At 34.3% G+C, this 16,742-nt stretch overlaps 1 protein-coding gene across 9 annotated transcripts; it reads right to left on the bottom strand.

Annotated features, from left to right (window-relative positions):
* Window positions 1-610: 610 nt before the first annotated feature.
* LOC126723681 (putative disease resistance RPP13-like protein 1) lies at window positions 611-15,317 on the bottom strand. 9 transcript variants are annotated; one of them, XM_050427348.1, is made up of 12 exons: window positions 11,677-15,317; window positions 8,447-8,740; window positions 7,593-7,845; window positions 7,089-7,474; window positions 5,688-6,268; window positions 5,178-5,568; window positions 3,564-3,639; window positions 3,264-3,478; window positions 2,512-2,636; window positions 2,275-2,385; window positions 1,740-1,844; window positions 611-1,193 (listed from the first exon to the last, which is right to left on the bottom strand). In XM_050427348.1, exon 1 carries the CDS (start codon window positions 15,174-15,176, stop codon window positions 11,706-11,708), a length of 3,471 nt encoding a protein of 1,156 aa, XP_050283305.1. In that variant the 5' UTR covers window positions 15,177-15,317; the 3' UTR covers window positions 611-1,193; window positions 1,740-1,844; window positions 2,275-2,385; window positions 2,512-2,636; window positions 3,264-3,478; window positions 3,564-3,639; window positions 5,178-5,568; window positions 5,688-6,268; window positions 7,089-7,474; window positions 7,593-7,845; window positions 8,447-8,740; window positions 11,677-11,705. The 9 variants fall into 9 exon arrangements, with proteins under 9 accessions (XP_050283305.1, XP_050283303.1, XP_050283300.1 ...); XM_050427346.1 differs by lacking the exon at window positions 2,275-2,385 and having other exon boundaries at window positions 5,688-5,954; window positions 6,080-6,268; XM_050427343.1 differs by lacking the exon at window positions 2,275-2,385.
* Window positions 15,318-16,742: the final 1,425 nt, after the last annotated feature.

The following is a 16,742-nucleotide window of genomic DNA, read 5'->3' as shown; positions in this document are numbered from 1 at the left end:
TGTTTTTGTATCAAATTACTAATGAAAGTGTCACGTAGTATTCAATTGGTTTACTAATTAACGAATACATGACATTTGGGATATTTTTGCACAGTTGCCTTTTTATATTTAAAATCACTTTAAGAAAAATGTAAAATATGGTCTTTAATTTATTTTAGAATTAAAAATGTATTTTTCCAGTTCAAGTTCACTTATTGGCATCCTCATTGGTTTATAATTTAAATAGATATTTTGTGAAATACTTCCTGTTCATCTTATTTATTTTCTTTCTTCTTTCCTCTGATAACCCAAGAGCATTCGGCCTCCTTTAAACCCCATCTGTCCCCATGTATATGATAGTACATGTTCATTTGATTTGAATAGAGCTAATGTTTTAAAATAAGGTTGGTGTTGGGTAACACTTTATAACTTAGTAAAGTCTCACATCAAATACTAACAACAAGAAGAAAATGTTAATATAACATAATTAGGTCTAAACTCATATACTGAAGCCCACACAAGTGTGCTTGAATCTCTTCACACTTAATGTTCTTAGCTATATAAAAGCTCACGAATACATATTGTCACTTCCATAATGTTCTTAAGCATGAAAACGACCATTTATTTACAATTTTTATCAAATCTAGGTGCTAAGGCCCCAGTCTCTCTCCATTGCTCTTCATTGTATAATTGTACATAGAGAGAAGAGTTTGCAAAGATGTTTGATAGAGGTCCAAAGCTTACACCATGAGACAAATCTTTGAATGTCTATAAACAAATAAATCAATTGAATGAACCTAACAATCACAGAGCACCTTCTGGTTGGAGAAAACATATTAGTAATTACTGTTACTAAAATCAAGAATTGCCTTGATTTTTCAAGGAACAGGAACTGGGCAATCTTGGGTAAACAGCCAGCTTTCCCTGTCTCATTCAGGCACCACTGTCTCAGCATATGACTATAAAATGCTTGATGTGAAAAAGCGAGTTAGACGCTTCCTACCGGTGACTGAAAGTAACCTTGGCAAAAGGAGTGACTAGCTGAGTCTATGAGCTGATTGGTATTTAGGAAGAGGAAAAACAAAAGTAGCAACATGTCCTCTGGCAAGGACTTCAAATATTCACGACCACCGCCATTTCCAAAATCTCAAAGATTCTTTATGAGCCCAATGCCCATCCGCAGGCAGTCCACCTGCAGGCTGTGTTTGCTGCATCTGATGATGTTAATTGAATTTAAACTAAGCATATGAAATGTAAAATAATTCATTCCTAAGTTTAAAATAAGAAATCATATAATATATCACCCCCTACCCTCACTTTAGTAAAATAAGAAACATGGTGCATTTTCTGAAATGCATTGATAAATTCACTTTGGATGGTGGATATTTACATTCAAATGCAATGAAAATCAACAATTTTTTATACTTGTTGTAAGTATCAGATGGAATATAACTCAGCATTATCAAGCACCAAAATTTGCCAAGATTGGTTTGTAAAATTGAAGAAGAAATTCTTTTAACAAACAAAGGATTTGTTCATAAATGTTTTTCTAATTTTAAAATTATGATAAATCAAAGCACTGGTTTGAAACAAATGAGCTAGCCCCTATTTTATTCAGGATCTGTTCAGTATGGATTTTATTCATTCCATGACTTGCAGGCTCACATAGTTCTCATTAGAACTACTGCTTCATTTTTTTAAAATTCAACATAAGAATTGCACTTGTATATGCTTCTATTTGAAAATTAAAGGATTTTTACCTAGGACTAATCAGAAATAACATACAAACAGATCTGTCCACAGCCAAATAAGGGCATTTGTTGGTGGTGAGCAGAGAAAGCCAGGACATTGGCCTTGTTCATGTGCTGCACAAAATAAAATATTAGGACTAGTGATGGTAAGGAAATGTTTTAGCGAGTACTACCAAAAAGTTAAGCTGATGCCTATTATTCATTAATCTTTTTGAAAAAAATATACAAAAAAGAAAAAAGGAAAAAGATTCAAAGGATTTGAAACTTGGAAATGCATAAATGAAGGGTTAGTCCAGTGGAAACTAGGATGGAGTACTTGGTGAGATTTGGAATGCTACCACCACCAATACTCTTTCGATGATATGATAAGTTTCTCCTGAATAACCCCAAGCTCCTCTTGTCAAGCATATGGCAAGGTTTAGAAATTATAATTTGAATTCAAGAATTATGTGCAAAAGGAACAAAATTAATATCTTAAAACATTTGCTTGACATTTCACAAAGAAATAATGAAGTTGAAGAAATTTCATGATCCTTGTTCATACTTGATTTTTTCTTAAAGGAAATTATTTCCTCTTAATCAAATTTCAATGCTAACAATGAGGACAACCAGTGGTTATTTTTTCCATTGCTCAATAAATGCTCTCAAGGCCAACCTCCAGGCACCAGTAACAATAGAAGGTTAGGAAACTTTGAGGATAAATCTTGAAAACAAAAAATAAATAAATAAGCGGTAGTAAACCATTTGTAGAAATCTCAAAGAAAGAGGTTTGAATGCTTACCAAAAGTGCTAGTTGCTGAGGAAGTTTGAGTTGGTTGGCGGAAGTCACCCTGGATTTTGAAAGCAAGGTAATAATTTTCATATCACAAGCTTGAATCTCACAGGGCTATTTATAGCATATTATATCTGGAAGCACAAAAGAAATACAAATCAGATGGAAAACTAGGTAGAATTGTGCAGAAGCCTTGAAAATAAATTAAAATATTAAAGAATGGAAAAAAGTTTAATAGCAAAATGCTGGTAGCAAGCTGAGAAAGTGACAACATTGACCAAAACCAAAAAAAGATTTTTGATTCACGCAATTTCCTAATTAAATCATTGTATTTAAACTAAGTTTTGTGAAGTGTCAATTGATTTGGGATAGACATTAGCAATCTTTGGCAACACTTCCCTAGGGTCTGTCTGCCAAAATTATCATTGCAAAGGATAGTTTTAGAAATATAAGTTTTACAGACAGTTTTAGAAATATAAGTTTTACATATCATACCTAAAACAAATGAACTTTCTGCATAAATGCAACATATCAGTCACTTTTCCTAATTAACTAATAGAAGCACACATAATAAAGCAGAAGAATTGCCGACCACTTCCTACTCATGTCAATTAAGTTTGATATATCCAAAATAATGAAGGAAGGAATCTGGAAAGCCTTCTGATTCATCATAATTAACATCATTTAAATTTGACTATCCAATAATTGAAGGTACTAAATCACTTTGAGAACTAGATGGTTTTAGTAGAACATTTATGTACCTGACTTTAAAATAAAACGGTGAATAAGGACACGGTGTACACTTTTCAGCCGTATGATCACTTCATCATCCATTAATATTTTGAAAAAATAGGCATTTTTTGCTCCAATCTTTGCCCTTCTTCTAACGGGAACTACTCCTTCAACAAAGGACAAAACCTAAAAAGTGCTTGATCTCAAGGCAAAATCAAATTATGACACTGTTCTTCAGCCAGTCCTTCATCAAGTAGTAACACTTTTTCAGACATATTTATCAAAAAGTAAACTTATACATGTGTGTGTGTATATTGAATAGAACATACCTAACTGTACAACAACGACTTAGTCATCTATATGTATGCAGGGGATGTGATCAATCTTGTGTCACTTTTTTCCCTTCTGCTTTTGGTATCATTTCACCATCAAAGGAAATACAAGTACAATGACAACAAATTAATTCAATAAATGAATAATTTGAATGTGCACAGGTACAAGGAAAAGAATTAGTGGATAAGCTGAATACTGGAGAGCAATGGAAAAGTACCAAAAAAGTATGAATTTAGGAATATTCAGAAGACATCCAAATAAAATCACATGGAAGATGATCGACTTCTCGAGGTGTCATGAACTCAAAATCACACTTGATATCCTATAAATTGCCTAAAGGATATCTTTTCTTTCAAATCTAGGAGCTAGAATTGGAACTATGAGGCACCATTCTCTACATTATTCTTTGTTAGGTTCTAAAGTTTAGGATTTTATGTATTTAGAACTCTAATGTGTATTGTTGGCAAACCATGATTAAAACAATGTGTTTAGAAGTGTTTAAAACTAGCTCAAAGTTGTATGTCAATGTAAAGTTGGAATCAAGTTTAAAGTAGGAAGCACTGTGGCTTTCGGCCTGGCTCGATCGATCGAAGCTTAGGCTCGACTAATCGAAGCTTAGGCTCGACTAATCGAAGCTCGCGCAGATTGCTTTTCTACAGATTCGTCCAACTCAGCCCTATTTGTTTTAAAACGTTTTTAGGATTTCTTATTTGTCCTAAGTATAAAAGGCAAACCCTAACCACGTTTTAGTGTTGCTCATTTTTGCAGTTTGTGTAAATCTCTTGTGAGATCTAGAGGAGCTTTCCTTTACACAAACTTAGGGTTTTCAAGGAGGAGATATTTTCTACACATTGATGATCAATTCAGTTGCTGCCATTAAAGCTTAAAGACTACACAAGCGGGTGTGCTTGTAGCTGGTGGGAATCCAAGAAAGAAGGAGTCCGTGGATTCGGAGCTTGCACGTAGTCGTGTCAGTAAGTTCTACTGGTTGGTAGCAATAAGAAGTCGAGCGTGGGGGCTTGTAAGTCTTATTGTATGAACTTCGATTCTTTCAAGATAGTGGATTCAAGTTTACCTTGAGGATAGCTAGGTTAAATCCTCCCCAGGTTTTTATCGGTTTGGTTTCCTGGGTAATCATATCTTGTGTTATTTATTTTCCGCTGCTTTGCATGATTTGATCTTTATTATTGTGATAACCTAGACTTGTTTAATTGGATAAAGTAACAACTTGGCTAATTACCTAGGTTTAATCAATTGTTTAAGGGGTCTAAAAACTGTCATTCTTCATTACAACACAGTACATAGGGCAATTCAAACTTTAAAAAAACAGAACATGCTGGCAGGACAAGCATAATTGTGGCTCATTGAAAGTAACTTTAGCTTTTCAAAAATATTGATTGAAAGAGATGCATTTGGTAGGTCTATTATCATTCTATTCATCAATGGGATGATTTGAAGCAAATGTCCCTTATGCTAATATTGTCAGAGGCTTAAAACTTTGCAGAGTTGACAAAGACTTAAAAAGCATTTATGATGATAGGTTCAAATTTTATACCAACGAATGACAGGTTCAAAGTTTATACCAACAAACACAAATCAGTTGAACAAACCTAACAATCACAGAGCATCTCTAGACTTTGATCTGTCATGGAACAAGCATCTCAGCAATCCTGGGCCAGCTTTCCCCCCTCTGCCTCTGGCACCATTGTCACACAATAGGACATTTCAAAATTCTTGGTGCTAGTCGTAGCCCCAACAGGTAAGGACAGCAGGAGCAGTCACATGCTGAACCTTTTGAGCTCTTTCAAGTTAGGAAGAGAAAAGGAACCAAAAGCAGCAACCTATCCTCCGGAGGGAACTTCACATCTTCCCATCTACCACTGGTTCCAAAATTTCAAAGAGAAAGCCTGAGCAAGTCCCTCTCCACACTTGATCAGTGCATTTCAGCTACTGTTAGAGGGTAAAGAAGTAGCACTAGCTATCAAACATCACATAGTTTACCTGAGATCAAACAACATGCCAAAAGGGCCAAGTCAAATCCCAATATTTCTTAAAATACTCTAAACTTATAAAACAAATGTATCAATCATCAAATACATATTTTGGAAAAATTGCATTACCTTGGGTTAATCATTCCCTCAAAAATATTTGTCTTGCACTTCAAAAGTGTAGAGTAGAAATGCAATGAAAGTATAATGAGGCAAGAGCAGCTCCAGCAAGAATGAGAGTAAATGATTCTCAAATTAAAAAAAAGGATGAGCTTTCATAGTGACTTGAAAATATATCAGAGATTTAGGAATTTATGTACAATGCAAGGGACCAATAGCTAGTAGTGGCATAAATTGGTAGCGGGTGTGTGAGGCACTTATTTACAAGTAAAATTGACCCTGCAAAACAAAAGGCAATGAATGAGCATGTTGAAAATCACATAGTTCAAAAACTATATGTCAACTGTAGCATAATCTTGTGATCCAAAGCCTCTGGTTGAAAAACATCTGACAGCATCTCTTACATAGGAGGGTGTGCATCCCTTCAGGCCGCATGATCACTTCATCATCAATTAATATGTTGAAGAAAATGGGCATTCTTGCCATTCTTTGCCCTTCTTCTTAATGGAACCATTCCTTCAACAAAGGACAACACCTAAAAAGTGCTTGATCTCAAGGCAGAAAAAAATTATGACACTGTTCTTCAGCCAGCCCTTCATCAAGTAGTAACACTTTTTCAGATATATTTATCAACACATAAACTTATATTAATATAAAATTGAATGGAATGTACCTAGCTGTAAAACAGCAGCTTGGGTTAAATTGGAATTTTAGCTCCTAAAATGACTTAGTCATCTATATGTATGCAGGGGATGTGATCAATCTTGTGTCACTTTTTCCCCTTCTTTTTTTGGTATCATTTCATCATCAAAGGAAATACATGTACAATGACAACAAGTTAATTCAATAAATGTATAATTGAGCATGCACAGGTACAAGGAAAACAATTAGTGGATAAGCTGAATAATGGAGAGCGATGGAAAAGTACCAAAAAAAGTATGAAGTCAGGAATATTCGGAAGACATCCAAACAAACTCACATGGAAGACAATCAAGTTCTCAAGGTGTCATGAACTCACAATCACACTTGATATCCTATAAAATGCCTAAAGGATATCTTTTCTTTCAAATCTAGGAGCTGGAATTGGAGCTATGAGGCACCATTCTCTACATTATTCTTCATCACAATACAGTACATAGGGCAGTCCAAACTTGAAGAAAACAGAACATGCTAGCAGGACATACATAATTGCGGCTCACTGAATTTAAATTTAGCTCTTCGAAAATATTGATTGCAAGAGATGCATCTAGTAGGTTTATAATCATTTTATTCATCAATGGGATGATTTGAAGCAATTGTCCCTCATGCCTTTGTCAGAGGCTTAAAACTTTGCAGAGTTGACAAAGACTTAAAAAGCATTTAATGATGATAGGTTCAAAGTTATAACAACAAACACAATTCATTTGAACAAACCTAACAATCACAGGGCATCTCTGGACTTGATCTGTCATGAAACAAGAATCTCAGCAATCTTTCAGCCAGCTTTCCCCCCTCTGCCTCTGGCACCATTGTCATACAATAGGGCATTTAAAATTCTTGGTAGTAATGGTAGCTCCAACAGGTGAGGACAGCAAGAGCAGTCATATGCTAGCTAAACCTTTTGAGCTCTTTCAAGCAAGGAAGAAAAAAAGAACCAAATGCAGCAACCTATCCTCTAGAGGGGACGTCACATCTTCCCATCTACCACCAATTCCAAAGAGGAAGCCTGAGTAAGTCCCTCTCCACACTTGATCAGTGTGATTCAGTGGCTGTTAGAAGGTAAAGAAGTAGCACTAGCCATCAACTGCCACATAGTTTACCTAAGATTAAACAGCATGCCAAACTGGCCGAGTCAAATCCCAATATTTCTTAAAATACTGTAAATTTATAAAACAAATGTATTATTCATAAATACATATGCTGGAAATATTGCATCACCTCAAAAGTATTTGTCTTGCACTTCAAAACTGCACAGTAGAAACGCAATGAAAGTATAATGAGGCAAAAGCAGCTCCAGCAAGAATGAGAGTAAATGATTCTTTAATTAACGAAAGGATGAGATTTCATAGTGACTTGAAAACATATAAGAGATTTAGAAATTTATATACAATGCAAAAGGACCAGTAGCTAGTAGTGGCACAAATTGACAACGGATGTGTGAGGCACATGTTATTTACAAGTAAATGTGACCCTGCAAAACAAAAGGCAATGAATGAGCATATTGAAAATCACCTAGTTCAAATATAAAAAAAAAAAATGTCAACTGTAGAATAATCTTGGGATCCAGAGCCTCTGGTTGAAAAACATCTAACAACATCTCTTACATTGGTGTACCAAAAATATTTTTACTACTAGAAAGCTTTACTTTGTTCTGGAATATATATAGATAGATAAATTTGAACATTTTTCTGGATGCCATGAAGTTTTTCCATAAATTAATTTAAAACAAAAAAAAACTAAAACGTCTAATACTAAAGTTGTGGTGTCAATATCATGATATACAGTCTGTAGAGCATAGGATAAGGCATTTATAACCATAAATGACATACCTTGAACAAATTATTATAAAACCAATTAATTTTTTTTATTTGCTACTATACATTATCCATTTGTTATTTTATCCTCTAAAACTTTAATCAAATAATTTGAACGAACATTTTTTTATAATTTTTTTCTCAATTAAATAGACAGATTGATTGGTAGTTTGCGGTTCGTTGATTGTAAAAAATCCTTTTAACTTTTTAAATGAATGTGTTGATCAACAAATACATATGCTGGAAATTTAGAATTACCTTAGTTTAAACATTTACAAAAGTCTTTGTCTTGTATTTCAAAAGTCCAAAGTAGAAATGTAGCGAATGTATAATGAGGCAAGAGCATCTCCGGCAAGAATTAGAGTAAAGGATGAGCTTTTACAGTGACTTGAAAACTAATCAGATATTTTGGAGGTTTTTTTTTTTTTTTTTTTTTTTTGGAGAATTGACATTTAGGAATTCATACACAATGCAGAAGGATCAGCAGCTAGCAGTGGCATGAAATTGACAGCCAGTGTGTAAGGCACTTGTTATTTACAAGTAAAAGTAACACTACAAAAGAAAAGGCAATGAAATGAGCATATATAACAATGTTGAAAATCACCTAGTTCAAATATTTCAACTGTAGCATGATCTAATGCTTCCTTTATATATGTATACTAGTTGTAAACCCGTGTGATACACGGGAAAGCTATTGATAACTTCCCTAATATGGAAAAAAAAATATCAATATCATGGTATAATTTATATACCAAACCATTAAAATCTATCACTTACAAAGTAATAAAATCTATCACATATACTGAGATATTGTGATAGCCAAGAGCTTGAGATTTGATAATAGTTACAATTTAAGAGGAAAAAAAATACTAATACCAATAATGATAAGTCCAAATCCAATATAATTTGATATTTTTTTTCTATCACTAATAATTTGTTATACCTAAAATTTATGCTAAAGATGACATTAATAATTATTCTCAATACCTAAAAATCATATGTAATAGGAACAATATATATAAAAAATAAAGAAATGGTTAACAAACTTGGAGCAGTAGTAATTAAATTTGTAGTTGTTTATCTAAAAATAAGAGTAGGACTTGCAAAATAAGTATTTTTAAGTTATTAATATATAAGGGAAATAATGTAGACAATTCAATATGAGTCAACCTATTTTATAATTTTGAAATAATCTAAAAAATTGAAGAGACGTGAAGGTGAGAAAGTAGTTGGTAAAAAAAAGTTTAAAATTCTTTCTGCATTTCAATTTGTGAACCTAATTTCACTTACCTCTCTTTTTTTCTTCTATTTTTTTTCCTTCTCCACGGTTTTTAAATTCTCTCATCTCTATTTTTTTTACTCCTATTTGGAATTGTTCTTATACACACTTTTAAAAAAAAAAAAAAAAAAATTCCAGTGCCTTATCTTTTATTTTCCCAATCCTATATGGCTACATCAATACAGCTTCTCCCTTCTCTCTCTTCCTCACTTTCTCTTCTTAGTTTCACTCACAAAAACAATAAAAATGTTATGTTTTTTTACCCAAAAAAAAAAAAATCTTGCACTCCTTTTTTCTTTGTCTTTTTTTTTTTTTTTTTTTGTCAAAAGATTTCGCAAAAGTATTCATCTTATTGTTATTTTCAGACCCAAACAACTCAATAAACTGTAAAAAAGAAGGATTAAGATTTTTGAAATTAGACCGAGGTCAAATCAAAGTTGAACCATGCTGACATCATAATTAATTGAACATATAAATAAATATATTAAATTAGTACAAATAGAAAAATTAATTAAAATAGTCCAATAAATATAGAGAGATATATTTCTTTATATAATATTGGTCAAAATCCATATAATGTTTAAGATATTTGAATTAATATGTCAATATGAAACCCAAATCTGTACCTAATAATAATAATAATAACAATAACAACTACATTTTTTTTAGAATATTATAATCATAACGTGAACCTAAAAATAATGAAAAAGAAAAGAAAAAGAAGAACACGTTGACAAAAAAAGAATAAGAGAGAGAACATGATAGATGATACATACATATCATTATCACGTGAGGGAGGGACTGAAAATTGAAATGAAATATAGTCTGACACTTTCAACTCCCACCATTCAATTTTCCACAAGTTAGTCATGTAGAGGTAAGGACGAAACAAAAAAGGGTCAGAAGAAGAAAGCACAAATCAACTTTGAATAAACGGAGAATTCAATCCTTATAGCAAGTAGCCTTCTTCTTCTTCTTCTTCTTCTTCTTTGTTTTCTTCTTCCTCAACTTTGAAAACAAACCATCAACGTTTGATAGATTTCATGGTGGTTGAAGCTTCAACAATGGTGATAAGGTGTTATGAGCCTGTAAAATACCTTTTTAATATAAAATAAAAATCGTCCCCTTTTTTTCCGTAGATAGATCCTTTCTCATCATTCTCTTATAGAACTACTCTTTTCTAAAATGATCTAAGTAAGAACATAGTGGGCATTTCAAGGGCAGAAATAATCTTACAGGTCTTTTAATAAAATAAAATCAATGCATTTATTGTTTTGGGTTTAAGATGGTTGTAATTTGGCAATTTCTTTTAGTGGAGTTTTTCCCATACTTCAGAAAATAGAATCAATTAATTTTTTTAAAAGTGATTTTCACTTATTCCTTTGAGTTTATAATAGAAATATTGTTGTACTACGTTAATCTGTACCCAATGAATATTTACCATACATTTGAGGAAAGGGTATCTGACCTTTAAACTTGTTTTGGCTTCGTTGGCTGGTGTTACAAAAAAGAGAAGTCTGCTGCAAATGGTAAATTTCAGAGAGAAGGAGAGAGTGAGGAAAAAAGAGCGTACAATGAGAAAGACATAAAAAAGAAGTGAAATTTTATTTATCATTACTGCTCCTTTTTGAGACAGATCGTTGTGTCTCTATGTAGCAATAGGCAGTTTTTTTTTTTTTTTTTTTGTTTTTATGGTGAACGTTTCAGTTTTATAACTACCAACTGGTACGGTGCAACTAAACAACAACGGTAGTAGAAAATAATACTGAAACAGTTTTTTTAAGTGTCAAACGAAAAGGTTTTTTTTTTTGTGTTTTTAATTGTAAACATGGCATAAATTTAGGTAGTCATGTGGCGCAATAAGGCACAATCAACAAAAAGTCAAACGTTTTGACTATTAGTTATTATTATAAAGATAGTTCTGTATGTTGGGGAGTTTTTATGTAATTTACAATTAAACAACACACTAAAACTAAAACTAAAACTAAACCTGCGGTTTATGATATATGGTCTATAGAGCTTATGATTAAGTGTTTATAAACATACCTTCAGGCTTTTGATGAAATATTCACCCATATATTAATTTAAAAAGAAAAGATACTTTAAAGCTTGGCATTAAAAAGTTAGATAATTTAAAATGATTTTGGTAAAAAAGATTTAAACTTTTCACTGTAGCTTGATGGGAATTAACGAAAATGAGAATTAGTACCTGGGCAGAAACGTTCTTCGACTCATAGTTCAATAATATATGGTTATATTGGGAATGTGGGCAATCTTGGCCCGGCCCTCCCCTTTCTCGTTTCCATACCGTTCTTTCAACAAAGGGCATTCCCAAGTAAATAGCTCACACAGAGAGGTAGGCAAAACGTCTTCTAGTAAGCAGTCAAGATTTTGGCAGCCCTGAATAGTCAAGCGTTTAAGAGAGGTAAGGTGTTGAAACCCCTTACCATTGAGCGATTTTAGATTTGGTAAATAACTGATGCCGAAATCGGTAAGATTAGGAGGCAGCAACGCCTCCTCTGGAAAGGACTCCAATTCGTTGTCATAACCACAAATTTCGAAACTTCTGAGAGAGTGAAGACCTTGCAATCCCAATTCCATGCGACGGGAAATGAGTTTGTCGCACCTGTTTATAGCAAGACTTTCGAAGCTGGAGGGCAAACCTCCCTCGGGAAACGATTCCAGTTCTCGACACCGGCACAGACTTAAATGAACGAGAGATGGGAGGAGGGTGTGCATCCCTTCAGGCAGTGACTTTAAGTTTTCGCACTCAAAGATTACAATCTCAGACAAATTTGGAGCGCACAGTCCTCCGCTGGGAAAGGAAACTAAATCAGGGCACTCAGAGAATGCCAAGAAAGAGAGGGAAGCAAACTCTGGTAGAAAGGGCAAAATTGAATAAACGCCACCCTTTATGTTCACTCTTTTAAGTGATTGATAGTCGTCACCATTTGGAATTTGTATTTTCCCCGAGCATAATAATGCATGGAGAGCTGGAGAGTTAGGAAGCGAAGCAACAAGCTGCTCACACTTTCTAATATCAAGTGTGGTCAAAGAGGGAAGTTGAACGGGCAGACCCCCACTAAGTTTGGGACAATGTTTAATATATAGTTCTCGAAGACAAGTGAAAACTTCCCCTTCAAATATAACCCACTCCTGCCACTCTGGCATATTTTCAAATGTTAAACACTCAAGCGCTCTGAACGGCTTAATTGTATTCCCATAGAACTCAGGGCCCACGCTTGATATTCCACCAAAACATTGAATTTTAAGGCTCTTGAGGTCAGGTAGCTGTCCAAGCGGAGGCAAGGAGAAGCAATTATCACAATTACGAAGCTCTATGTACACCATTTTAGAGAATGACGAGTCTCCTAACCATTTTGGAAAGCTTGTACCCTCATAATTAGTGATGGTAAGAGAATTCAAGTTTGTATGAGGACACAATTGCTCAAGCAAAATTCTTACCTTTTCTGAATCTTCAGCCCCGTGACGATATTTCCATTCCAACTTCAACTTAGATAAATCTTGCTTGTTCTTTAGTATAACCTCTGTAGTATCTTTATTAATGCATTGAACGTTTTCCAAGTTCAATAAAGACAATTTTCCAGAAAGATGATGAAGCTCCCCCAACTCTTTAATACTGGACCCATGATCATGTTTGCCCACACCAAAAACAAGTAATTTGATGAGATTTTTCATTTTACCTATTTGCGGTGGCATCTCTTCCATTTTGGCTTCACTATTATCTAGGTGGCACAAGTTGATTAGTTTACTTGTGTTGGCAGGCAACCTGGTGATGTACAATGACAATATCAAGGTTTGCAAATTATACAAGTTACACAGAGAATTAGGTAAGTGACTAATTCTAGTGCCACGAATATTCAAATAACGAAGGTGCTTTAAATTATCAATTGAATCAGGCAACTCCCTTATTCGCTTGCTAGACAATGATAACACCCGTAAGGTTTTAAATTTCTCCATCAAATCATCTATCATCATCATCTCTACATTGTCAAAGTCTCGCCACCAATATGGTTCTGCTCCCAAGAAGGTTCGCAAACCCTTTGCTTCATAAAGGAACTCAAATTTCTTAGAGTTATCAAATTGACCTTTATTTTGATATGAAAAATGGTGTGCCTTTTCAGTTATTTCTTTCGACTCATCATTTTCCTCCAGCCTAACACAAAATTCTCCAGATATAGATGTTGCCAAGTCATTGACTAGGTCATGCAGTATGAAATGTGACTCATTAATACTTGATTGTTGAAAAAGTGACCTAGATACAAGATCATCAAAGTACCGTTCACCTATTTCTTCCATCGTCCCATTTCCTTTGGATTGCTGTAAAAAATCTTGTGCCATCCACAACAAGACCAACTCCTCTTTTTGAAATTCATAATCCTTTGGAAGGATGGAACAATAAGCAAAGCATTGCTTCAAATGTGATGGGAGGTAGTGGTAGCTCAATCTTAGAACTGGAAGGATGCTACTTTTTTCTTCTGATAAATTCCATATATCACTTTTCAAAATCATTGTCCACTCCTTTGGATCTTGCTCACAACGCAGCAAACCACCAAGTGTTTTTACTGCTAAAGGTAAGCCTTTACACTTCTGGACAATTTGCCTACCAATATCCTCTAGACTTGGATCACTAGCCTTTCCATTTATAAATGTGTGTTTTTTAAACAATGACCAGCATTCTTCATCTGATAATTCTCTTAGAAAAAAAGTTGCAACAGTGCGGACATTTGATGCGACTTTTGTACTCCGTGTAGTAACAATGATCTTAATGTCCTTTGCCCCACATCTGAAAACTTTAAGTAGCTCAACCCAATCATCATATTTTTCATTCCAAACATCATCTAAAACGAGGAAAACTTTCTTCTCCATGAATTTCTCTCTAATTTTATTTTGCAGAAAATTCATGTTTTGATTGTCACAAGCAGAGGAAGTGACCTCCTCAAAAATTGTTTTTGCTATCCTAAAATTATTAAAATTTTCTGAAACGCAAACCCAAGCTTTGAGATCAAAACTCTCATTTATTCTTTTGTCATTGAAAACAAACCGAGCAAGAGTTGTTTTTCCAACTCCACCCATAGCCACTATGGGAACAACACATATCCCATCAACACTTGCACCATTAGATTGGAACTTCTCAAATATCCCCTCCTTGTCCTTGTCTCTACCAAATACACCATATTCTTCAGGGCAAGAAGTTGTCAGTGGTCTTGATTGTATACCTTTAAGACCAGGGGCATCCTTCAGGGCAACACTAGCTACAAGACCAAGGACATCCTTTTGTTTTATAATATATTCTAAATTATCCAGAATTTTTTCTAGCTTCGATTGTATATCAATTGAATTAGCAGATAAGAAGTCCCATACCGTACTAGTGCTGGTTTGAAATTCAGCTTCTGACTTGGATCGTAAGGCTTCAGTGGCAATCTCATCGAGGAGGTCATCCGCAACATAAACAGCATCTTTAAGCTCGTTCAGCCACCGTTTCACATTTGGGTATTCAAATTGCTTCTCCTCCGCATCACTGAGTGCTGAATCAGCAGTTATCAGCACTAACTTCAGCTTTCGCACCAATCCTTCAATAACTTTGCTTCGCTTGAGAAAGTTGACAACGTCACGAGAGGCCACTCTGTCAAACGCCACCTGAAGGAATGCAGAGAAAACTGCTCCACCCACAAACTCTGCAGCCATGCTTTCTTCTTTGCAAAAAGACGTGAGTGGTGAAAGAGAATGCAAACAAGAGAACCAAGAGAGAGAGAGAGAGAAATGTGATCGGTGAAAGTGTTTTTTTTGTTTTGCAGAAACTCTTAAAATACTTCCTCTATTGCTTTTAAGACGTGCAGCTGAAAGATCTAGGTGTGAACCAAATGTGAACCACTGATTGATGTAAATGAATAATTGCGCGTTCTGGTGGATCCCACATTCCAGACACAGTTATAAGCACAAAAATTGACAAAGAATTTGACATATATGGCTCTTTGTGCAACTGTGCTGCCTATCAGTCTGTGTGGTTCCTACTAACAAATAAAAAGTGATCGAGTGACCAGGAAAATTTATCTAGTTAATTGAGTTTATTTTCGTGGGTTTATTATACAAAATTACAATTATTCATTTTAAAAGAAGTGTACTTAACAAATAAACTAAAGAAGCAATGGATATAATCTCATCCAGCTTTGATGAGTTTGATCTTAGAATGGGTGGTGTTAGTCAAACCATTATATCCTTAGGTTAGCATTGGTGCAAGGTGTCTCTTTTTCTGTAATTTCTGATAATAGAAAGGAGCAGTTGAAAGATTATAATCAACAAGTAGTGTTTTTTACTCAAACCATTATTTTCCTTGAGGTTACAATTGGATTGGGGCGTCTTTTCTTGTATTGTTTGTAACTTTATATGAAGAAAATTCAATGCGGGTCAAGGTTTTTTTTCAGCCAGTGAAAGGAACTTCACTTCCTAAAAATAAATAGTAAACCTAGTGGAAGTCACTTCCTAGCAACTTCTTAGATCAAATCAGAGCCATCCAATCTTTTTTCATGGTTTTTGTTTCTCTTGACCTTGGACTCTTGTTTTTTTTCTATGGGGATTTGGGTTTTTATGAACCCACTAGAATAAGAAAATTTGTAAGGGGGAGAAATTGATAATAACATTCATGTAACTTGCTTTAGGAGAAGTGGAGAACATAGTTGTTGACTTGTAAAGGCTAACTACATGAGGATTCTTTTAAAATGAGACAAATCAAGAGACAGATGTCTCGTAATGTTTGTAACTATTTTCTGTGGAAGGAAGTCAAGTAACAAGTTTAGGCTCCAAAAGTAAAAATAAAAAAATCGAGTGGAAGTTGATTGCTAAAAATGAAGATGAAAGAGATAGGACAGCTGATTTTAATGGGGTGACTGAATTACGCGTTGTGGTAGATCCCACACAGTTATTGGTCTTCCAAAAGGCACATTTACAATCTAACTTGTAAAGTTGTCCTTTTTAACAGCCTGATATGACATTGTCATTTAAGGCTTTTCTAGGTGGATTAATGACATTTTATAACATAAGTTATTGGTTAAGAAATTGAATGGTCCAGATTAAATGAACTCTACCTGGTAGAGTACTCTAAAGGGCTCTAAAAATCTTGATCCGAGTAAGAAATGGAAATGTAAGGCTTAGGCGTGTTTGGTAGAAAGATTTAAACTACAGTTCTTAATTTTTAAGTGCTAAAAATTGTGATTGCTACGTATCTTTGGTGTGATAATCACTCCACAAGTACAA

The sequence above is a fragment of the Quercus robur genome, chromosome 4 (genome assembly GCF_932294415.1).
Source record: "Quercus robur chromosome 4, dhQueRobu3.1, whole genome shotgun sequence".
Lineage (NCBI taxonomy): Eukaryota > Viridiplantae > Streptophyta > Magnoliopsida > Fagales > Fagaceae > Quercus > Quercus robur.
Note: the sequence above shows the minus strand (reverse complement) of the source record. Positions and strands in the feature narration are given on the sequence as shown.